This window comes from Motacilla alba, chromosome Z (genome assembly GCF_015832195.1).
Source record: "Motacilla alba alba isolate MOTALB_02 chromosome Z, Motacilla_alba_V1.0_pri, whole genome shotgun sequence".
Classification (NCBI taxonomy): domain Eukaryota; kingdom Metazoa; phylum Chordata; class Aves; order Passeriformes; family Motacillidae; genus Motacilla; species Motacilla alba.
Window position 1 is genome coordinate 49785924 of NC_052046.1, and position 24684 is coordinate 49810607.

The 24684-nt window shown below is 37.2% G+C and overlaps 1 protein-coding gene across 12 annotated transcripts in view; it reads right to left on the reverse strand.

Moving 5' to 3' along the window:
* Window positions 1–24684, reverse strand: part of LOC119696000 (aminopeptidase O (putative)) — a 172489-nt gene that overhangs the window by 17875 nt on the left and 129930 nt on the right. For 11 of the 12 annotated variants that reach the window (XR_005255474.1, XR_005255473.1, XM_038125423.1 and 8 more), the window contains one exon: window positions 5414–5530. Coding sequence is in view for 9 of the 12 variants with exons in the window: in XM_038125423.1 (XP_037981351.1) it covers window positions 5414–5530 (117 nt within the window). In the remaining 3 variants the exon portion in view is untranslated. Of the gene's footprint in view, window positions 1–5413; window positions 5531–24684 lie in introns of those variants that run through there. The other variant, XR_005255475.1, reaches the window with a different exon arrangement.

Genomic DNA, 24684 nt, shown 5'->3' on the forward strand with positions numbered 1-24684 from the left:
AAATATGATTTATTCCAGAAACAAACCTACTGTGCAGGCTGACTCATCTACAGAGCCTTTTCTAGGTTCCTTATTATTCTTTTCTAGATTCCTTATATGAGGTTCCTCCTGATGTGCTAACAACAATTAAACTACAAATAAAAAATTATTCAATGTAACCATACTTATGTCTAGTGGCACAAAAATGCTTTAACTAAAACATTCAGAAAGGAAAAGGCAGGTGAAATTTATTTTGCAAGTCCTGCAAAACATACTGTCCTATCTGAAATAAGGCATCTCCTCCTGACTTGAACTGAAACTGAGTAATAATCTGTATATTTAAATACAAAATAAGTACAGAAACTATTTTTACTTTTGCAGAAAAAAAATCACTAGAAAGCAATGCTTTGTAATATAGTCATCAGCTCAAGTTGGCACCTTTTTTATCTTCTGATTTGGTGCTTCAGAACAACAATGACATCAGTTAAGGAAAAGAACCATGATTCTCCCCCTGTGGTTGCAATGCCACTGTCTGAAACATGCCTACTGTTGCTACACAGTTCAGTCAGGAAGGGTTGGCAAGCCTGTGCAGGTATTTGCAGTACATCACTAACTGTACTCAAAAGCTGGAGACTGCTTCTGAGTCTCTACCACATGGGAAGACTGGCCCAGTGGCTGTGCTGAAAGGAAAGCTCACCAAGGGCCTTCTTCAAGTGTACACTGACCTTTCCCAAGCAGTTCCCTTTTCCCACCCAGTTTTACGGCATCGTTTACAGAGCTGTGTTCCATAAGACTGTCTTCAAACAATGCCCATCCACAATCAGCAGGACAGCTGAATTATGCAACCTGAGAATGTGCTCACAGTCACCATCATATGGGAAATGACAAGAATTCATTTGTACTTCCACATCTGCCAGCTTTTCACAGGCTAGGAAAGATCAATGAATCAAAGTTATTTTGTCCTAACAGAATTCTCACCACTTCTAGGATGCCAAGTACCTTAGATGGTTTGTATTAGGTGACTGCATTTCCGTCAGTGAAATAAGATGCCACCACTTTATAGCCTTGGTCACACAGGCAGACCTCATGCACAATGAAGTACATGTGTGAGAACAGCTTTATGCCACCCACATGACTAATGATATTATGATCTTAACTCATTTTACTCACATAGAAAGAGTTCTAGTTTCTCTTCTCTCCCCAAAATATACCACATTATGATCCCAAATACAGGGAAAGCATTATGTAAGTGAAGAGCATTTCAGTCTGCTTGCTGAGACAAGGAAACACAGCAAGGCAACTTTCCATACGGTGTGCAGGCCAGATAAAAGTGATATCTATAGTAGGAAAGAAAGGAAAGCTAACTCTACAATGAAAAATCTGGGGAAGTACACCAGAAATATTTCTGCTTCATCCACATTCTGTAGTTTTTATCACTTCTTAGATAATTCAGCAACAAGTAAAACACACTTGCAGAAATATCAAGTCTTAAATAGGACTGAAAGTGTCACACCCACTGCTCTTCTCCTATGGCTGTGATCTTCTTACAGTCACGTTTCATTATTTTTCAGGCTACTCAGCCATTCTGTGTCCTTGTGTGCCCACAAGTAACAGGCATTTGGCCAAATTAAGAACAGAAATAATGGGAGCAATGAGAGGGCTCATCTAGCTAAGAGATTCATTGAGTGTTAACTCAGATCTCATGGTGTTGTCTTTCATAAATTATTGACTCCACTTTATTTATATGAAAGTTCTCAATAGCTTGTTCAAATGAGGTAAGACTGCACTGCCACATCAGAAGAGATGTCATCAAGGTTAGACAGATTTTAAAAAATACTAGACACCCAAAACTTTCCATGTAGACCAACTCTCTACATTCTGCCAGATACTAGATATTGAATAAATGAAACAGCTGCCTAGAACAGCCACTTTGGAAAGAAACAAAACAAAAACAACCCCAGACCCGCTTTAAATTTTATTATCCCACTGTGCTGTCTGATGGCAACTGTAGCTGCTGCTTTATAACATATCCCATTTCTCCTCAGCCAGCTGAACTTACAGCTGGACTTTGTCATGTTCAAAATGCAGCCAGTTTTTATAATGCTTCTCTCCGATTCAGGATGTGGTATGTCATGGAGATGTAGCCTGTGCGTGAGTTATTTTGTTATGTAGTGGGAAGCAGCACAACAAGACAGGGGGAACAGGAAGAGAAAATTGAGGACACAATCCAATGCTTCCCACTTGTCTGACACTACTTGCCTGAGCCACAATATGCTGAAGGCACAGAGAGAAGAATGGAAAAATGGCTTTAAACTTTGAAACCGTCATTGCTTTTAAAACACAGCTCTCTTGGATATGCTCAATTCAAACAGCTCAGATCAATGAATTTAATCCTTTGAAAACAAACTTGTAGTTTTGTGTCTTCTCAGATGTTCCAAGGTTTGAGGAGTAAATGGAAAATGAAATAATTATTTGTTACAGAAGAGGACTGCAAAAAGTGGAAAGGAGTCACAAATTCTGCAATTTGGCAGATGCCCTACAAGCCTCTCTTGGCATCCAAGACTAGGGGCAGACCAATCTGAAATGCGATTAAGCCATCTGCAGTTCTGGCTCTTGTGGCTCCAAAGTTATACATTATGAATCACAAATATGTTACTTAACCTATGATTTATTTTTTGTTTGCTAAAAGAAGCATTCAAATGTCTGTCCTAGTAGGAAGATAGACACTGAGCCTACGTATCTGCATTGAAACCTAATTTGAGAGGAGAGGAACTGCACTGAGCCTAGCTGTGGAGATCCCTTCAAGAGAGATCAACCTTTACATTCCAGGCCAAGGCTGACTCTGACCTCTCTCCTCTCCTGACTGACACAAAGGAATTGACTCAGGACAGATTACCTGCTGGAAACCCTCCACTTCTTTCTGAAGCAACAAGTACCCCTAGGTTGTTAAATCTGGACATGCACATGGTAACAAATTGTCAGGAGTACCAAACGATGTTGTCAGCTTCACTGGCTGGGGACAGACCTACACTTTGCTGTGGGCAGGTGCAGAAGCCACCAGGTATGCAATGCTTTACTACAACAAGCATGGTCAATTTTGAAGTCAAAATAAAGATGCTTCAGTCACACAGAACAGCTTCAAGAAATATAAACAAGGACTTTCCATGCTGTACTTGTGCAATACAGATAGACCCCCAGTAATAATCTTCAAAATTATTATGTACAAATTTTAAGACCAAACTTTGTGAAAATACATAAAAAACCACACTCTTTTGTGTATGTACCCTCTCACACTCTTGGCCATATCATTGCTTATCCCTACTGGAAGATGATTGTGAATGCTGCTTTTCAAAAATAAGAAAACAAGTTTATTTCTTAACTTTCTGCTGCTGGATGGAACACAGCTGACAACCTCACTTCCAAAAATCCTGGAATAAACCCTCTACCACTGACTGTTTCCTTTTATTGGCCTGCATGCAAATTTTTAATAATCCATTTCTGATGTTTAGCTACTGAGAACATTTGAACTCCGGTAATACAACAGGATCACTATTTGTGATTTGTGTATCCACAAATTAAATCTAGAGAAGAACAGGGCTCAGACTGCAGCTCTTTGCCCAGGGGTCACAACAACAAAAATACCCTATGCACATACAAGAGAATGAGGCCCAAATGGTCTGTTCCTCAGGTAGATGAGGGCATGGGAGCTAGTTCCCTTTAAAGGACTGTAGGTGCCTGCGGTCTGATGACTGGTAAAATGCTAATGGTAATTTTATCTTAGTTGTACTTCTAAGTGAGTCGTCTGCTAAGCCCTTGGTTTCACCTTGTAAAATAAAATGGAGATTATGTTCATTTCATAGAGGTCCTAATCTTGAGGGTTTGTGGAGGTTTTTCACAAAAACATTCTGATAGATTGTTTGTGTACTTTTACAGTAACAATGATAGGAAAAAAGAAATCATGAAAGTGAAGAGGAAGGAAAAACCTGAGACACTGAAGCTTGTGGCTTGGTGCTTACAATTCATAGGCATGAAACAGCAACAACAACACAGCTATTGCTTTGATCTATGTCCCTGTTAATTCCTCTTCCCATAATAGAACCACTGACATTTCACTGGTATTCAGATGTGATTAAAATATATTCTAATACATATAAATAGAAATGTTGATTCAACTACTAATTAAAAACAAATCTGGCATTTGGAAAACTGTATCAACAAAAAGTAAAAAGGTGCACTAAACAGCAGCAATTGAAATGTTGTTCTTTTTTTTGTTTGGTTTTTTTCCTGAGAAAAAGGTAGACATCTGTTCTATCAATCTTTACGTTAAGGTTTGGATTTCCGAGTCTTTTGAAATATCTACCCAGCAACTTCAGCATAAGAGTAACAAGACAGATTTTGCTCTCTCCTTCAATTCTCATAATTGCCACAAAGTTCCAAGAATAACAGGGTAAGTCAAGCACACTGGCTTTCTGCAATCTTCTGCAAGGTAGTTTTCAAATAAACAGGAGCCAAATGTTAAGTTCACCATATTCCTTCATTGCACAGTAGCTTGGTCATCTGTCATAATTAAGCCTTGTTTTATACATATATACACACACACACCTCTAGACTCAAAGATATTAATCTCTTTCTTACCTCCTCCTGAATACTACATACTCGAAGCAAAGGCTGTTTGCAAGGGTGCTTTCAGCCACCACTTCTGCATTAATTTTCAGAACTCTCCCAGCTCAATAAAACCACGGGACTTAAGAGTCCTCTCTGCACGTGGTAATAAAGATTTACTGGTTTGCCTCCCAAAGATATAAAGCACTTTGGAGCAGGGATGCTACCTTTTATGATATCATATACAGTAGTGTTTTCCTCGGGGGCTATTAAAGTCACTGGCACTTAGTAGAAGCAACTGCAAAAAACATTAAATCAGGGCCCCAAACCAGAAAACACTGTAGTCTCTCTGGAAAGCTAACTTTCCTAAATCCTAAGTGAGACTTTGGAGCATGCAAAGAGGAACAATATGAGCTGACAATGGGGGAAAATATTTTTAGACTATAACAGACATGATTACATTTGAAGACAATATCACAACAAAAACAAACTGGGCTCCACTACACAGAAAAACGTAGTGAAAAATTTAACACTTGAACAAATGTGCTGCCTAAGGTACATGTAAAATAGTTTGGACATCTGGGTTGCGCTGTAATTTACTACCACAGTATGCAAAACACACCAGAACCTACCTACACAAAACACACAGGAATACTGAGTCATTATGGCACATGAAGATGCAACAACACTGAAGTTAAGATCATCCAGTTTCAGATTCAGACATGAAGAAAACCCAAAAACTGCAGTGAGCCTGGTTCCTAGTGGAACACTGTCATTCCTCATCAACAACACAGTGGTGTACATTAGAGAGATTTGTTTTTACATGACTTACCTCAGCATCTTGCTCCCGGAGCTGGTATGTTCTCTCTAAGCACTGCAGTATCCTAGGACACAATGTCTTCTCCTCCAAGAGGAACTCCAGAAGTAAGACCAGCTGGTCAGGGAGAAGCTAAAAGAAAAATAAATGCCATGTGTGAATGAAGATCTCTGGATGAGAATGTAAATGGAAACAAACCAAAGAGGACAAGATTGTCATAACCTGTGTACTTCCAGTATGTGCTTTAAATACAACTTTGACCTCTAGCTGGTTTCTGAAAAACCTCAGGGTTTATGTGTCTGTGTTCTGAAAGACTGTGCTGGGGCACAATTAGGACTTATTTTCCATAGTTTCCATTGCTATAGTTAGGTCAGATCTAAAACATGCTTATCTTATTGAAATATAATCATAGCTTAATAAGTAAAATTTTTATGGAATGTATAAAAAAAGTAATTCTATCTTGTTTGGGTTTGAAGAGAGAATAATTTACAGCGCATAATTTGAGGAATCAATGAGACATATGAACACAATTTTTAGAGTGGTGTTGTTATCTGATATACAAGCATTTGCATGATATGTTTATAGTGAACAAAGAAACACAAAATGAGTAAGTGACCCACCAAAAAATTGTTGTAAAAACACATTCTGAGGCATATTTTAGTGCAATGAGTCATAAACCATGCATTCTTTCATGGGAAATATGCATGAATGTTATATTTGTGGCACAAATGGTACAGCATCTACACACGGATATATATTCAGTAGTTTCAGTTAGTTTCTTGACTCCAGAACTTATAATTTTGAGCTGGAACCTAATGTAACCGGAAAAAAAAAAAAAAAGGCAGCACAAGAAGTCTATTGTAGCCAGTGCTTAAGTGCTCTGTTTAATAGGCTTATTGGATGAACAAATAAATAATTCAAACAGAGCTCAGAGAGAAATTGCATCAGCTGCCAGGAAACACCTCTTGGAAAATCAGACTCCAAGGTGATCAGTCAGAAGTTTGTCATATGCCCCAAAACTTTCTCCACTATTCATCATTGCAGGGCACCAGGGGAGGAAGGGGAAAGGGAAAAGAATTTCAGTAAAGCTTTTGCATACAAAAAGAAACCAACCCTGCTCACTTCTGATGTTCTTGGGACAGACTAATGAAAAAAGACATCCTGTTACTTTGACAGTACTTCCAGCTTTCACCATATTTGGTGATTTTCTCTTCCCACCTTGCAGCTCGCCCATGTCTGCTTTGCCACGACAATGTGCTAAGCAGGGATGAAATGAAGTCAGCTATAGGAAATGCCTCTTCCAACAACACATCGCACAGCCAGGGCTGTACATGTGGATTGAACATGACTGGACTCCTGATCTCAGACAGCAAGTCCATGAAGATACTCAGGATCTTCTGATAAGTCTTAATCTGTAAAATATCTACATTAACAACTAATTTATCAACATGACATTTTCTTCTCTTTTAGACTAGTACCTAAATCAGAATAAAGAGGAAAGGGCATCTCTATTATGATAATGCTTTGGTTTCTTTGCATTTTTATTTCTTTGCATTTTTTTATTGGTAACGTTGTATTCCTGGAGACTGAAAATACCTCACATCTTACTAGTGCTTAGTGAAACATTTTGTAAGTAATACCAAAGCCTGCCAATGACATGGTATTGTTAAAAGTGGTCAGGTATTTAAAAATATTGAATACTTCATTTCAGGACAAACACTAAAATGGCAGCTTAAATGCTTATTACAGAGTCCAACAGCAGCTGCCAGGGGGTTGGTGAGACAAGTTAAAAAATAAAACAGGGAAAGCTTCTGGGAAGTGACTCTACTTGGAAACAGAATTAATTCTGATTACTAATAAAATACAAAATGTTCCAGAACACCACACAAAGAAAGGTAACTTCTGATCTAGACAGTTTTCACTGCTAACTAAAAAGACAGAAGAACAATACTTAATTTGCAGAAGCTATAGAACAGTTGCTTGAATACGTAGGTACAGAACAGCGGAGTATTTTATAATATATCTGCAGTATAATTGCTACACAGATTCACCCACAGAAAGCTACTGTTTAAGGTAGCATTACAGAATCTCATCGAAGACAACAAAAGAGCAACAGCAGAGCAGCAGCCATGCCCTTAATTTACGTCTGTCTAGTGCTGCATCGTGGCTGAAGCTTTTTCAGAATTGCCGGTTAAACTCTGAGAGTTAGTAAAACAAACAAACAAAACCCCAATCAAACAAACAAATAAACAAAACCAAGAGTTCATGAAGTGTTTGGACAATGCTGTCAGGCATATGGTGTGATTACTGAAGTGTCTTGTACAAGGCCAGGCATTGGACTGGATGATCCTTGTGGGCCCCTTCAAAACTCAGCATCTTCTATGATTCTATGAAAAAGACCATGGCTTCTGCTGTTTTCCTACATTCTATCTGCCCAAGATGATACCTTACATACCAGTTTTTAGCTCATGGATTAATTACAGTCCAAGGCAGGAGTTAGCAAACACCGGCAGAGAGGGCGGGGCGCTGGCAGGGGAACACTGGCTGGCAGACCTCTCCCCACAGAGGCACTACTGGGCACAGCTATTACAGTTTGTTCTCTGACTTGTTTCTAACACAAAGGAGGAACGTTCCCATCTACACTTTTAACCTTTCCTTTCAATAAAAGAGACTCTGCTTTAAAACCCTAACTTGGGCCGAGAGACAGAAAATTGTAACCAGGGTTTCATAACACCAGCTGCTACAAAATCCATTCAGGGGTGCGGACATTTTCTTTTCCCCACAGACAACAATATGAGTATCATTCTCACCAAAACAGTTTTTTAATGGTTATAAATAAGCTTCAAAACTTGCACTTGAATTTTCTGTTAGAAACCCCACCCTCATTGTTTTTTGTTTTCCCATCACCATCCTTATTTGCCCTGCCCACCTGTTACTTTCCATCTTTATCTTTCATACCAGGCAAATTGTTTGGGATGCATGTTGTCAATTTTCAATTTGTTTGCCTCATGCTTAATACAAAGAGGCCCTTGCCTTAAGTGCTATCTAAACATAAATACTGTAGAGACCTAAATGCAAATTCCTTTTCAAGCACTGTACAACCACTTTCCTTTTACAACAGCTCATCTTCTGTGAATGCATATTGAATATCTAACAAGTAGAAAATGTCTAGCATCTAGAAAAATACACAACACAGATACAGCAAGTTACAGCAGGATAATCGTCACACTCTCAAGTTGTGTCTTCAGGCTGAAAACATTCAGAAAACAACCATACACAGTAAATGCAAAATTTCAGTGTTCCTCATAAAATAAAATGAACTAAAATAAAATAAAAAATAACCCCTTCATACTCTGAACTAGAACAGAGAATGCTCAATCAAAATGTTCAAATATATGCAATTATGAAAGCAGATCACTTCAATCAGGAAATGTGGTCAGGATCAAGAAACAGTTTTTATCAAGTCAATGATTGCTGCAACAGGATCTATTTATACCGTAAAGTAGATAGTTCCTGTCCCAACCTATGCCTGCTGCATGGAAATAATTTCTCAGGCTGGCCCTCCCCCAGCTGTGACTACAAAGAGGATATAAATGAATATGTTGTGATCAAGCACACTAGAGGTTTTCTGTCATGTCCCATGTAATTAAACATCATCTCCTCTATACATCTGTATCCCAACACTGTATATACAATCTTGCCCTCAAGACTGTAAGACCTTTCCTCCAACTCTTCAGCCTTCTGAAAGAGTTCACTTTCTCCTGCCACTAAACAACCATTTGCTCCCTGCTTCCCCTAAGTTACCTGATGTGGCAGCTTTAAAGTTTGAGTAAAGAGGCTATTACCGTTAAAACAAACTGTAAATGATAGGGAATATCGAAACTGGCTCTGTATTTGAAAAATGCAAGATGAAAGAAATAAAGAAAACATATATAAATTGAAAATACAACTGATATTCACTGTATACTAAATCTCTTAGAAGTAAGAAAAGCATACTTTGTATTTTATTTGTATCAGTACACAAAACACTTAAACCATAATACTGTGTTGCAAGAGTATCTTAATAGATTAGTAGGTTTGAAAGGTTTTCTACAAATGATCTTCAAACAAAACTATGAATTTTCCAAATACAATCCCTAATCTGTAAAAAGCACAAAGAAAACAAATCTTTCCTCTTCAGAGATCTGGTATAGCAGGTCAACAATCTCACATCCCAGAAGACCACCCACATGAAAGAGTGTATTTATCAATTTCTACATTAACAAACACAATAAATGCCAGATTCACCCTTTATACTAGAAAAAAATTTGCCAATGAAACATTTGACTACTGACCTTTCAGCCATGAAATGTGACACAAATATATCTACTTGAGTTGATCCACACCACCAGCACTTGCACTGTACCCCTCCACCAGGACACAAATCACTAAAGTTGTACAGCTGGTATGTTGAATATCCCATTTGCTCCTGCCTGCACTTGAATGAAGTCATTGAAAGCCTCCTTGGAGGGAAAATCTGCCTCAGACTAATGCAGCAACGGATTGACAGTGGCGTGATTTCTATTATTACTCCATTATCACACTGGGATCTGTGCCTAAATGAGCATACTTCCTCCCTGATGCCATTTCCTTTTATCCTGGCTCTAGTCTAAAAGTGGATCAATGGGAGTAATATATATGATGTCACTTCAATTTACAGCTACTGCCTCCCTCTCTTGCATGCACGAATAGATCAATTCTTCCCAAAAATGGTTAAAAAATGCACAGGGAGAATCTTCTCTGAGGAAAGGGTTCTCTGCTATATTTGTCTGTGTAACCACAGCAAGGAACTGTTTACACTGAGCAAAAAACAGGGGGGAAAAGGAAAAAAAATCACTAGTGTGCACTGGAAAATGCTGGCTGATATACAAGAAAAACAAGGCCTTATAGAGAATTAAAGCAATTTGACCTTTGAAAATTACACAGAAATGTTTAAAGTTTTTAAGGCACAGTATATTTCTCCTGTACTTGGTGGTAGATAATCTTGTGTCCTTTCCCCAAAACCACAAAATGTATTTTCATTTCTATATACAAAGTTTTCCTAAGTCAAACCAAATTCCTTCCCACTCCCCTCTTAGGAAAGAAAGGGAAAACCCCCACTACATAGTTCAGTTGTGAATGATTCCCTTAAGAAAAAATTTGATCATAAAATCATTTAGGTTGGAAAAGACCTCTAATATCATCAAGTACAACCACTAATCCAGCACTGCAATGTTGACCATTAAACTATGTTCCTAAGCACCAAGTCCACATGTTTTTTTAAATACCTCCAGAGAAACTGAATCAACCTTGTGCAGCCTGTTCAATTTCCTCATAAACTGCAGTCAAGAAAGCAATGCTACTAGTCCAGGAGACAGGATTTATAGGTCCAGGCCATCTCTGCACTTTTACTTCACATCATCAAACGGACCTCTGAGTGAATTTCATTTTATGCCTTGAATGCTCTTTTCTACAGGCTGCAACTAAATAAAAACTGTTATAGAACAAATCCCCTTATTCCTCAAACTGTTAAGCAAATTGAAAATTTGCTTGAAAATTCAAAAAAGCGCTGTTTACTCAACCATGGTTTTAACCACATGTTTTCATTGTTTACCTCAATATTATTTAGATACTGATTGGCACAGTGACTTCTTTTAAATGAAAACAAGACATGTTCCCCCCCACCCAAGGGCAAAAATGTATTCATATCAAGTAACATATGAATAAATATCAATACAAAAATGTCCACACTTACAGTTGTTAACTAGTGTAGTGCAATATACTAGTGAAAAGAGTTTAACTCTGAAAGAACTAGTCTTCTGTTTGATTAATATGCAGGGGAAAAAAGTATTCTGCAGCTGACATATGCTTTGCGCTGATTTGCAAAATAAAGCTCAACTTTGCCACAGGCTGACAAAATTTCACAAGCACATAGTGAAAAAGACAGTTCTGCTCAACTTCATTTAGGTGAGTTTATTTGACTTCTCTCTTGTTGAAAAGTCAGCTCCCCTTTCAATGTTTATGAAAGATAACTAGTCCTCACTATATTTGAAGGCAAAATATCTCAGTCTAACATATTCTCATCTACTTATGAACTGCACTTGTATGATATCTCTTCCCCCTGTGTGTGGTCTATCTGTATCTGTACAGTTGGCTCTTTCTAAGCTCAGCAATTCATTTTTGAACAAAATTATTTTAAAAACACAAACCAGGAATTGTACCTGATAATTATAATGAAAAATATGTTCCAATGAACTTTGCTTCAATAAGCCTTATTTCAAAAAATAATAATTCCAACAAGTTCATAAGCATTTCATTTGTGTTTTACTTCAAAACGCTTTTTGAGGGACATTTATACCTAGCATCACCTACTTCTTACTAGTAGAACATAAAAATGACACAGATCAATTTATTTAATAAACAATTGCACTGGCATTTTGTTCCCAGTTACTTTCCTCCTTATATATCAAAATTAAGGCTGTTTTTTGAAAGCAAATAAGCTCTATCAGGAATAATTTTAAGGCTGATACCTACTAAAACACAAAGGTTTGGTTTGTTCCAGCCACAAATATGAAAACACTGCTGAATGAAGGACACAAATTGCTGTTGTACATTCTGTGTTGTATATTCTGGTTACATATTACTGGTAATAATTTTAAAAGGCCAGCCACTGCTACCAGCCCATGAACTGGAACTTTTTCTTAGGCTTTGGTATGAAGCATTTTCCCATAATTTACCTAATGGAGAGAAGATCCACTTACAAAGAAATTCAACATCTGCAATCTAATATAAATGCACTGAAATGTCAAAATTGATTAAACCTTCATGATCTAACATATTGCTGAGCCAGCAAAATGGAAAACAGGTGGCTTCCACTACAGGTTCAGTCAGGTTATGGAGTGCTTTTCTCAACCTTAGCTTTCTCAAAGAAACAGTTCACTGTAACTTTACCCTCAAGCATAATAATTCCCTTTCAAGCATAATGGGCTACACATTCTCTATTCTGTGCAGATTACCAGCCCTGCCAGTTACTATCATGCTTCCAGGATGTGCTGCTCCTGCTTTCAGATTAAATGGCCACACCAAGAGAAAAAGGACACAGAAAGCCAAATTCCAGATCTCAAGACACACTTCACAAACAGCATTATTGTGATACAAACCAAAGGTGATGCTGACAGCAGCAAGATCTTCAGTCATCCCTTCACTCGATCTCAGGAGTCCCCAGCAGTGCAGAGGAATGATGAGAATATCAGCCCTGTGGTTAGTGCTCACCAGCTGTAAGCAGCTGGCATTAAGACCATCTTTTCTCATTTAACAGCACACCCAGCAGAGGCACTGCAGGTTCAGCAAACTATTAATCTAACTGCAAAGAACAAAGCCAAGAAGACCTTTTGTTTTATTTTCCAGATTCTCTGTCTATTACCTATTAGAGGAGTCACAGAAAAGACCACCAAGTCTTAGCAATTGTTGGGAAGATTTCATACACACATTGTAGCAGATGCTGAAGTGCAAGTATCTGCCTCCTAATTTGTCCACCCAAAACAGTGTAGGTGTCAACTGCTCCAAATCACATGCTTAAGCTGATCAGCGGCAGTATAAACCATCTCACCTTGAATGACCAATATCTATCTCCTCTGAAACCAACTGGCTATCAAGTGGCCTCTGAGACATTAAGAAAGTGTCAGACTACAGCAGACACTGAAAAATGAAGAGCTGAAGAAGCATGATGGTGAGCCACAATCATCAGTGAGAACACGCTCAGCACCCCAAGAGATTTCCTTTATTCTTCTCATTCTAAGTACTAGACGAAAAAAGACAAAAACCTGAGAGCCTAAGAAAATTAACTATTTTTTCTAGCAAATTACTGGGCAAGTAACCTCACCACCCAGTAATGAAAATGAAAAATGCTATCTCTGGAAACTAACCCAGGAAGTTAAGATACCTCTTCAGTATGAAATATTCTTACAATAGAACTGAGCAAGGGCCAGCTTGAAGAAGTATAATCCTTTTCCTTGAAAGTTTGGTACACATTTGGCCACTCCTGGCACAGAAATTTGTTCTGTCTATACCTACCAAAGCAAGACTTACTCAATGCCCAGAGTTGAGCTAGGATAGTTATCTTCAAGGAATTCACTACAGGTTTTCCAACTCTCCTACGGTGTGGTCAGCTCTTGGGGAAATCTCAGCTTGTTCACCAGAACACATTCATTTCTGGTAAATCAAGTACAAAGGTACTAGATCTAGTACCTACTAGATGCCCCAAACAGCTGGAATTCAGGGAAAGGACCTAAAGAAAGAGAGAGAAAAAACTTTTCATTGTCTTCAAAGCTTTCACTAGCATGGCTGTACTGAAGGAAGTTTTATCAATCAGCTCATGCTGGAGCTGCAGGATACACCACCACTTCAGGGAGGGCTGTCTGAGATTCATCATAAAGCACTAACAGTGTCACAATCCTTCCTGGACAAAAGCATTAAAGCACAGATGGGAACCTGCACTTCCATCTCTTAACCCTTTACTACTGGAATCCAAAGAATTTATTTTCTTTTCTACTCTTTTTGATTTCAGAACAACAGGTTATGAGGGCTTTCATGTTTAATTTTGTCCTGTGTCTTTTAAGATTTGTAGATAAACTGCATTTCCCATATTTTCTTTCTTCTATGAAATCTGGCTCTAGTGGACTGTGTGTCCAACACAGCCTGTGCATACTCACAACAATTTTTCAATGCACCACATCCATTTGATTCCTTTTTCTTTTAGAGTAGTTTTGTTGTTTGCTGGTTGGTTGCTGTTTTGGGTGTTGGTCTTGGGATTTTTTTCATTTCTTGAGAATGCAGTTGACCAGACTGAGTGAAATCCAGTTTCAGAAATGCACACATACCACCAAGAAAGTCTTAATCATGGACAACCTTAACACACATGTAGTTCTAACAGTCTGAACCTAAGAACAGGTGCTGCTGGGAACATAGAAAAGCAGTATATAGAATTTGCAGTCATGAAACTGTCCCCATTGATCAAAGACATGGAGATTTCAATCCACTGCCATCAGCTTCTAGACTTTTTCTTTTAACTAAGGTCTCACAATGGCCAGGACTAAAACTACCCAGTTGTCTGAAAGAACTCTTTTGCTGTGGTGGAAAGTCATCTAGTTCCACAGCTGCTGTCACTTCTCAGACATATCGTCTCATCATCCCAAAAGAAAGCCTTTGGCACTTTAGAAGATAACTGGCACTGAACACTGCACCATGACTAGCAACACAAGTTACTGTATGGTTACCTGGTTTTCAAGTTTTTTGTGTTTCCTGCCACAATACCATGAAATCAACCACTGCAGACTACACTGAGGCAGCTACTGCAGACTGCTGCTCAAAGATCACAGGTGACAGCCAGGCACTTCCTCCACTCCACAATTCTCCACTCAAAGCACACCAACTTCATGAAAAGGCACCTGATCTTTCAATGAGTTGTCCCAAAACTTGTACTATCACCTACGACTGGTCACAAGCATCACCACCTCTCAATCCAGATGCAGGCCAAGTTTCTCAGTTTTGCCTGCTCTACTACAAATACATACAAGGTGTACTTAAAAGAAAAAAAAAGCAACAACTTCTACCTCCTAAAAAACCACTTCTGAAACAAAACGCTTCACTGCATACAGCTCTCTCCAGAAGCAGAGGGTAAGACAATGAAATACACTGTCTTTACTTTTGTCTACAAGACGAAAGTTCATTGCTTAATACTTCTGTGAAGGCTACTCAAATCCTATTGTGATTAGTGTGCTATGGAACAGAACAAGTGTATCCCACTACTTTTTATTCATGATTTTAAAAATATGGATAAGGTTTTAATTTAAACTGTTGCAAAAGACAATTAACACTGGAAAAAAACCGAAAATCAAGCCATTAAAAGATCTGAGAACAAGTGTTGCACAACATCATTATTAAGCCCAGTGATGTTTAAAAAGATACTATAATTACTAGCAAGGATGTCACTGCCAATTTTTCTCTTTCAAAATCTGTATTTCAAAATCTATATTTCTCCTATACAGGTGGATTAAAACTAACTATAAAAATAATCCAAGCTCAAACTTGCTAGACACAAACTTTTCCAAACTGCAGTTTGACTTACGGATTATTTAGCTTGAAGGAGTGCAAGAAATTTAGTGGCCTGAGACAGTATTTGCATACTATTAGTGCATGCAGGAACCGAACTTCTTTAAAAAAATTAAAAAAAAACCAAACCCACCAAACCCATAAAGTTATTATTGAAATACTAATGTTTTCAGAAGTAATTATTAGATAAAATGAGTTTAAAATGTGGTAAGTGCTACACTCTGCTCATGTGTTTCAGATGAGACTTTCTGTAATGTCTAGGACGATAGGTGAATCATAAAAAGCAATCAGGAACTATTTTATCTCATGTACTAACCAGTAGTTTCACATATTGACACAATATTAATAATGACTTTTTGATCTTGACAATGGATTTGGTTTTTGATTCTTTATGCGGAAACTCTATTCAATTTAACAGAATTGCATAAAAACACTAGCCTCCAAACAGCTCTCCTTTAAAAATATCCCCAAAATTAGTACATTTTGTGATTATAGAAACATGTGTCGGTTTTAGGAAAACATGACAGGAACAGAAAAAAATATTTTAGACATACTAAGTAACTACTACGCTGATAAAGGAGTAAGAATAAAAGTATGACATTTAAGGCATAAACCACCTTATAAATTCAGTCTCACAGAAGAGGTAAAACTAGAGGCTTTAAACATATTAATTGCATGCAACTTTTTATGCTCATCTGTAATACTGGTATATGCATGCAAGTATATAAAGATACGCTCACATAATAATTCAGCAAATTTTTTTACCTGCCTCCAAACAGTAGTGATGGTGTTTTAAGATTTTTTTTTGGTTGGTTGTTTGGCTGGTTTTTTTTGCATCTGTAAGGAAGATTCAGTGAAGTGCTTAAAATAATTTGATTTTATACCCTCCATCCATTAGGTTTATGCATCACATTGCAGAGTACTACAAATCATTTAACATAAAATAGAGGTACCTGCAACTTGGTTTCCAGAAGCAGATACGAAGATGAGTTTTCATGATGAAATCAAAGAGCGTTCTAAGTTCTGCATTTTCAAATAGAGATTTTCTACCATACTTTCCATCAATAATTTACTACAACCTTAATTTTTAAAGATACCTGAATATTTCCAATGCTTTACAATTGACTGAAAAAATAACGGTAAAAGCAGTTGTTGCAGAAAAATTAAAACAAATTCTTAACCAAAACCTCCAGACTAAAGGTGTTCATTTTTACTCTATAAATGCGCAGAGAAACTATTCAGTTTACTGCAATTCCTTTCAATATTACTTTTCCCCTTAGCAAAAGGACCTAAAATGTGTTAAGCAGAGAGCACTCCATATCCTGCCCTGTGCATTTTGGGTTCCATTCCAGATACTTTATGCCCTACTTAAGCCCTTGAAGAAACAGGATGGGCTACAGCAAGACTTCCTGGTAAATAGGCAGATTCGAGACAACTGAGAACGGGGGAGCCTATCCTCCACCAAACAGCATTCACTTACTTATTTCCAAGGCTGCATGCTATTTCACTTCTACCTCTTCTACCTCAGGAAACAAGGGGGAAGAAAGAATATTGACTGCCAAGAACGATACCTAGAAAATCTGCTGACTTTTGGGCTCATTACATACTTCTTATGGAAGGAGAGCTCCCATTAGCTTTAAGGGATTATTTTTTTCTAGGAAGGAGAATAAGACCAGCACTTCATCACTGAATTTACATAGAAATGTGAAAATAATCAAGCAGATAATGCCAGGGAGCAGTGGGCCGACTGTAGAGCAGCAGAGTATTATTTAGTACAAATGGCCGGATAACCACTAAGTGCAGTACTTCAACAGTAATTCATAATCTTATCTACAGTTGACTGAAAGCTGGCTTTAGCGAGAACCTGCAGTGCTTTGCAGTCACAGCACCAAGTTATTCACATAAAAGTTTTAAACAGTGCAATCCCACTCTAATGTAAGAAATGGCTGGATAACAATCATTTAAAACTAATTTAACACAAGTAATAAATGCTTTTGAATACTGAAAGGCAACCTATTCCACTGTACAAGCAAAATATCTGTTTAGTATAGGTCTTGTTCTTAAGAAGCAAAAGCAAGCAGCTGGTCTCTCAGCTCTTCTAGCTAAGTCAGTCTCTTTCATTTTAGAAACGTGTGCTGCTGCAGCAAAAATGGACCTTAAGTTTCCATTATAAACTGCAGTTTTCAGGTGTTTATAACTTCACTGTAAAAATTTTCCTCCAGAGAGAAACTTGGCATTAAAGTTCTCAGTTTATAAAAGATTGTAAAAATACTTTTTTTATTATTTTTCCAAATAAAATTTCCAAGGTGTCTTACTGATTTAAGACAAATGTCTTATCACTGGACTCCTATTTTTAACAAATGAAAACTTGGCAGTTGACTACTCTACTTTGACTCTAATGGCATTTGCAAGTCTTCGAAATTAGGAAAGCTATGGTAACATAGAGCAAACAGCTATGATTAAGGAATACTTTCCACTGGCAAAATTAACCCTTCATAGTTCTGTCTTTAAAAAAAACCCAAGCCAATAGCACTTCTCCCTTATCTCTCAAATTAAGCAGTAGAGATTTAAGCTTGCTATGCGTTTTTTTCCCCATGCTTTAACATAATCCCCTGAACATGCCTTAATATCCCAGCTACATCATCACCTACACCAACAATACCCCATGAAAATCATCGTTTATGTGCACAATGCTGCAAACACTCAGGTGTAATTAACTTGATGTGCATGAGTACCTCCACAGAAAGAAGCAGCCTATTCTTGCTCTCTAGTTTATGCATTTGGCCCCCTTAAATGTGCCTTTCACAATGACATTAGAGGGCTTAATAAATGAATGGCAAAAAAACCTGTAGAATTTTGCAGTGATAGTACAGTTATTGCTTTTTCAAACTAGCTCAAAACATATTATACAGGCTTTAGACAAATTTCTGTTAAAAGCAGCTTATTCTCAGCAGAATCTAAAGAAGTCATAAATTTGTATAAAACTTTAGCCAGCCCAGCCTGAAAATAGACTAAAATAACAACTTATTATTGGAAATTTAATGCTTTTTGCTACCCTGGCATTTTCAACCAGAGACATCTCAGCTCCAACAATATGCTGCAGTTTCTGTGCACCACTGACCCCAGCCTGGGAAGCCTCTGCAGCACCAACTTTCAGATGGATACATACCTGTAAATCCCAGAAAGCTGGGAACCAGGCACACTCAGCACCTCTGCAAATTAAACACCTCCCAGCCAGAGTGCATACATTGTAGAGCCCTAAGCAAAGCAGGCACTGTAGAGCGAAATATGTTTCTCTTCATAGTTATTTTGCCATTGGTTGTTACAAGGACAAACTGCAGCCCACAATCAGCTTAGCTATGAATCAGTGTGTCTGTCTTCATTTTGTCAATTATGTCTGCATAAATTCCAGAAAGATCCACTTTAAAGAACAAAAAGCATGTTAAACTGTCACAGATTTTACAATTAAAACAAAATTTGCCTTGAAAAAAAATCCAAATAGGTACAGCAAGCTGATTACATGAGTATTAGAAATATTTTTCCCTCACAACCTTTTCCTAAAGAAGTCGGTATCTCTTATACCCCTAAATCACCAAACGGATACCAGGTGTGCTGTAAATGCTTAGTGAGGCATTGCCAGGTAAAACACTCTCAGCTGAGTTTTAATATTGTGATTGAACTCAGCAACAGACACTGACATTCTTTCATAAACACACCTGAAACAAGTGATTAATGATAAATCCAACTTCTTATCAACTTCTAATTGCAAATGGACAATAGAGGCAAGAAGGCGACATGAAAGGAATTTTTTGCTGATACTCAAAATGAGTGCTGTAACCCATAACAGCTGAGTTACTCCAAGAATTGGTAAAGCACGTGACGAAAGAACTGCACTGTTACTCTAAAAAGGCCAAAAGATGAAAACATACTTACTGAAAATGCAATTTCAGTTCCACTCTGTTAGCAAGAGCACAAAGTCCTTTAACCTGATTACAGCTGTGCTGTGGTGCCTCTAATATTTGTCTTCTCTCAGACTAAATACACAAGCTCTTCTTCTTAATCTAAATCCAATCACAAACCAGTCTTGGACATGCTCCACCCTTCCAATTACGTCTTGCTGTCATGATCATATTCCACTTCTTTCCTTCCCTATTCTGTTTGCTTAGTGTAGCCGTTTTTACTCAATGCTCTTCTGGGAATATTATCTCTCATCTAATAATCACATTAATTAGAAATTTTAATTTTGGCATTAAACAACACAAAACTAGTTTTGACAAATCTTACAGTTCCAGGGGCAATAACAATGTAAAAGAAAACCACTTTTTCATCTGCCTCTTAATATATTTGCATTTTTAAAAGTCAAGACCAAAAGAAGAAATGTTACCCTTCTGCTTTCTATAACAAGATGAGTGTGTCCATTTGCAGAAGGACTCTTAATTTCAGGTACTAGTGCACTGACTTCCAGAAAACATAACCAATAAACACATCCTTTTACTTTAATAGCTGAAAAACCAAGTGCACCAAGGTTTACCAAAGACAGCACATATGTCACAATCTTCGAAAGAACTGCATTTTTTTATTGTAAATAAAATTTTAATGCAAATAAAAGTAATAAAAGGAAATAAGTCTATTGCAACTATTTTCTGCTAATTATGAATGTTATATAATTTGCATGCTTACAGTAAATGACTGTAAAAGTGCTGGTCTCTGTGATTTCACAACTCCAAGCCCAGCTCATAGGCAGTCTAGATGGAAGAAACTAATGCAGCAATGGTATTTTACCAGGTCTGTATCATTAATAATGCCAGTATAAATAAGCAGCCTTTGCAGTACATACCGCCTTTCTGTATTACCCTTTGTAGTCAAAAAAATAGTTTACCCCAATAGAAGCAGTGTTTACAATACTGATTAGTTTTGAATGTATCTGCATGGAGCAAAATAGGGATCTGAACCTTTCTGAGATGTGTCTCAAGGGGAAGAACAGGAAGGTGACAACAAAGACACATTGAGATATTAACAGAAAGCAATTTTTTTCACACAGCTGCCTAAGTTCCATACAGTGCTTAGGACTGTTTTTCTCTGGAAAACTTGTTTTCCCTTTTTTTAGTCCCCTTGGGATCTTTCACCATACAGCTTGAACTGACTTGAAAAGTAAAGCAGAGGCAGAGGAGGGAGGGGAGAGGGGTGGTGGTGCAGCAGGAGACAGACAAAACCCAAACCGTAGTGACTGGCATTTTCAGCATTTACATGGATAAATTTGTATTGCCAAACCAATTACAGCTTATTGGTCTGAACACTGAAAATCACTGATTTATGTTTAGCAACCCTGCAAATGACAACCCTTGCTGCTCACAGTAAGGAAACCAATTTAAGGGCCTCTCAATGTATACAGTACTGCCATTAATATATTTATTTTTTAAGGCTCAGGTTTCCAGTTCCACCAGTAAGTGCTCGCTTTGTAGACCCACGATACTGTGGTGATACACACACGCACTGTATATCACAGCACAGCTCTAAGTGCAGCAAGTACACAGCCAGTCCGATTAGTTTATTCTAGATTTTGGGTATGTAAAATTGCAAAGGATAGAACAAAAGCTGTTGAGTCAGGCTGTTGAGACCTCAAAATCATGGGAAAACATACTTTTAGGTGGCTTTTAGCCAGCTGTTTGCTGAACGCCTCTCCTTTCCACTTATACAATCTATGTTTAAATCAAATATTGTCTGTCTTTTAAAGAATTCATTGTAGGTTATTCATAGGAGAAAAATGTGAGTTCCATTACACTAACATACTTTTCCTTTTATTAATTTTTTTAAGTATTTATTTATTATATAGACATTGGGTCGCTTGTTGGGATGTTTTCCTTTGGTTTTGGTGATTGGATTTTCCTCTGTTTTTGGAAAGTTTACTTAATGTTCGACATCTCACTGTTTCCTCCAGTCAGTTTTTGTTTTGTTTTGTTTTTAAATTACTCACACAGCAATACGGAAGAGAGAAAAAAAAAAAAAAAAAAAAAAAAAAGTAATTTTTTTTTTTTTTTAAAACCCTCTCCAGGAAACTGGGTTGTAAAACCACAAAATCTGGCAGGGTATCAAAGCAGGGGAGTACCTTACATACATTTATATAAAGCTGAGGTTTAAAAAAAAAGAGGAAAACGAACATACTTTGCTCAATTGAAACCCAGGCTTTCTAGAGGGAGTGGATAGGAACAAAGACTTGTGCTACAAAATTGAGGAAGCAAACTGCAGCCGTGGAGAGGCCGTGTGTGCGCACACAAGGCCACCTCCCCCAGCGGCCAGCGGGAGCCACTCGTGCCAGCGGCACATCTCGTGCAGAAAATACTTGGTTCCCAAAAGCCAGCTCTAAACTCCTTCTGTACAACCCTCCTGAGCCCTGTCTAAAGGCTTTCCGGGGGTGTTGTTTAATTAAGAGAGACAGACAAACATCCCTGGAAACTGGGAATAAGTACAATTAAACTTTTGTTGTTTGTGGTTGAAACAATTGAATTTGGTTGTAATTCAAAGCTGTAAGACAGAAAAATGCACAATTCAAGGCAGAACATGACGCCACCTAACACCTACAGAATGATTTTGTCAAACTGTATTTTGCTATTATTCATTTTCTACCATATTTTAATTTATAAACTTTAATAAAATAAAAAAACGTAATAAAAAGAAAATAAAAATAATAATGTCTATAAACAAAAGTAAAATTTTGGTAATTACTATGAAACAACCCCATATTTCTATTTCTTAGACAAAAACATTCAGTAGTTCACAATTAGCTTATACTTGAACAATGTTCAAAGCTGTGACCATATTCAACTTTTAGCAATGTTCAACCATATTGCTAAAAGGCAGATAGAAGTACTCTTCACTGAAATGCATTTACTGCTAAATAATAAGAAGAAAAATAATATTAGAAAGAAAGTCAAGCATGGAGACTACATGCTCACATCAAATCTCTGCATTTTTCTACATTAACTCTGATGCTAATTTTCCAACTACATTAGCTTACCCGTACATTTTCATAATTAAATTGTATAATGTGGCACTTCAAAGAACACATTAGGTAAGCATCACAGACACTTTAATTCAGCATAAGAGCTTGGCCTTGTATTTAAAATTTGTTGCTGTTCCTAATACACGACTACTCCGGAAAAAATGCTGCAGTGAATCTATAAATCAAATTTCCCCAATTATACAAATCAACAAATACATAGAAAAAATTCTATGCATTTTTAAATACAGATTTTATTACTCCTTGAATGAAGTAACAAGAGAAATTTCTGTTCAGATGTCTAAAAAGTACTTTTTTTTTTTGCACATTTGCAGCTTCCTCACAACTTGCAAACAAACTGTGTTTCTCAGAGCAAACTAGCGGGAACCAATGTAAAATGCTAATACAATTTTGCACTACTTTTCTGACAAGTGTGCATACAATGCTATGCTGTAAATGGGAAAACTGTAAATCCATACAAACACTTTAAGAATGAGCAATATTGAATTTTAAACAAAATATACTGAACAGATACTTCCAACAGCTGATGAATTCTGACAGAACAGATCTGACTAAACTGACTTCAGGCTAAAACTTTGGAAGAGGACATCAGAGAACCACCTTATAACAACAAAGTTGAAGAAAAAGAAAAAAAAATGTGCCTAGTTATTTCTGACAATATTAACATCAAAAATGGTTTTGCTGTGAATATTAAAAGTGATTTTATTTTTTGTTACACTTTGTGGACTATCTAAACCAGACCTGTTCACAGTTTTTAGAAACTAGGGAATCTGAGCTGCAACTGCCTTGCTTTGCGCTAGATTTATATGTTAAGCCTTTCAGACGTAACAAACTTGATTTTAGCAACAGAACTTGTTGAGACAAAATTCCCACAGATTTCAGTGAAACTCATCTGCAAGGATTGCAGGGTGGAGCACACAACACCTTCTGAGTAATCGTTTTAAAATACACACACTGTGATCATTTAAATTTATTTTGACATTTTATATTCTTTGGTTAACTTTAAACTTTCAGTGCAGTGCTGAAAAACAAAGACATTAAAGAGCATAACATAAAGCATAGTGCTGCAGAGAATAGACTTGTTCAAATTTGATAGGGGTTGAAGTCAACATATTACACACTCCCAAACACCTTGTTCACAGATTTTATTATTGATGACATCTGCACACTGCGTCAATTCTTATTTGGCAATACCAAGTATACTGGTATGGGTCAAACTAATTTTATATATAGGAATAAAAAGGTTTCAAAATAATATATATGTGGGAAGCAACACAAAATTATGTAACCTACATGCCATTAAAGTGATGAAATTCAGAAGTTATATTTTCCAACTGCAACACGAAAGGTTTTTAGAAATCAGTAGGAAGCTGCTATGGAATCTAAACCAAGAAAGCATGCATAGGTGCATAAGAAGCATGTATTATCAAAGCATTTTCTGACATATGTTTTGATCACTGGACATTGCCAAAAAAACTTGTTCTAGTAAATTGACTTTAGATGTCTCTAAATGCTTTAGAGAAATTATTTGTGGCCATGAAGGTAAATAGACAAATGCTAAGCCGTGACTTCAGCAACTGGAAACAGCAAGATTTGTATGAGGAAACTGCAAAAATAGGAAACTTTAAAAGGCTTAAAAATTACATCTCAGCGCTACCCTAAATGTAAAGGGCTGTTACAATAAGTTGTCTCATGAGGAAAATTAGAGGTTTTTATTTATACACACACTTTGAGGCTAGTCCTGACACCTTTACATAGCTGTATCTCCAATATTTTTACTTGTACAGCAGGGGCAAAATGCCATCTTCTCCACTTTTTGTAGTATTCCTTAGTGGAATTAGGAGCAAATGCAGACAAGCCCCCTGCAAGCTGTGTCAGTCTTGGCTTCTGAGTTAAAGGAAATATGTTCATAGCGTCTATTCTGTATACTTCCAGCATTGTAAAAGGATAAATGTACTTTTGGCATATGACCTTGTATACAAAAAAAAGATTTACCAAATGGGAGAGAGAGGCTTAACTTCTTATAGCTTCTTTCTGAAGAAAGGCAACACCAAAACAAAAGCAACCAGCAAAATGATAGCTAAGTGAAATTAGCTTATTTGCCTTGGTTCAGCCCCTACTGGAAAAGCCATCCACAAGG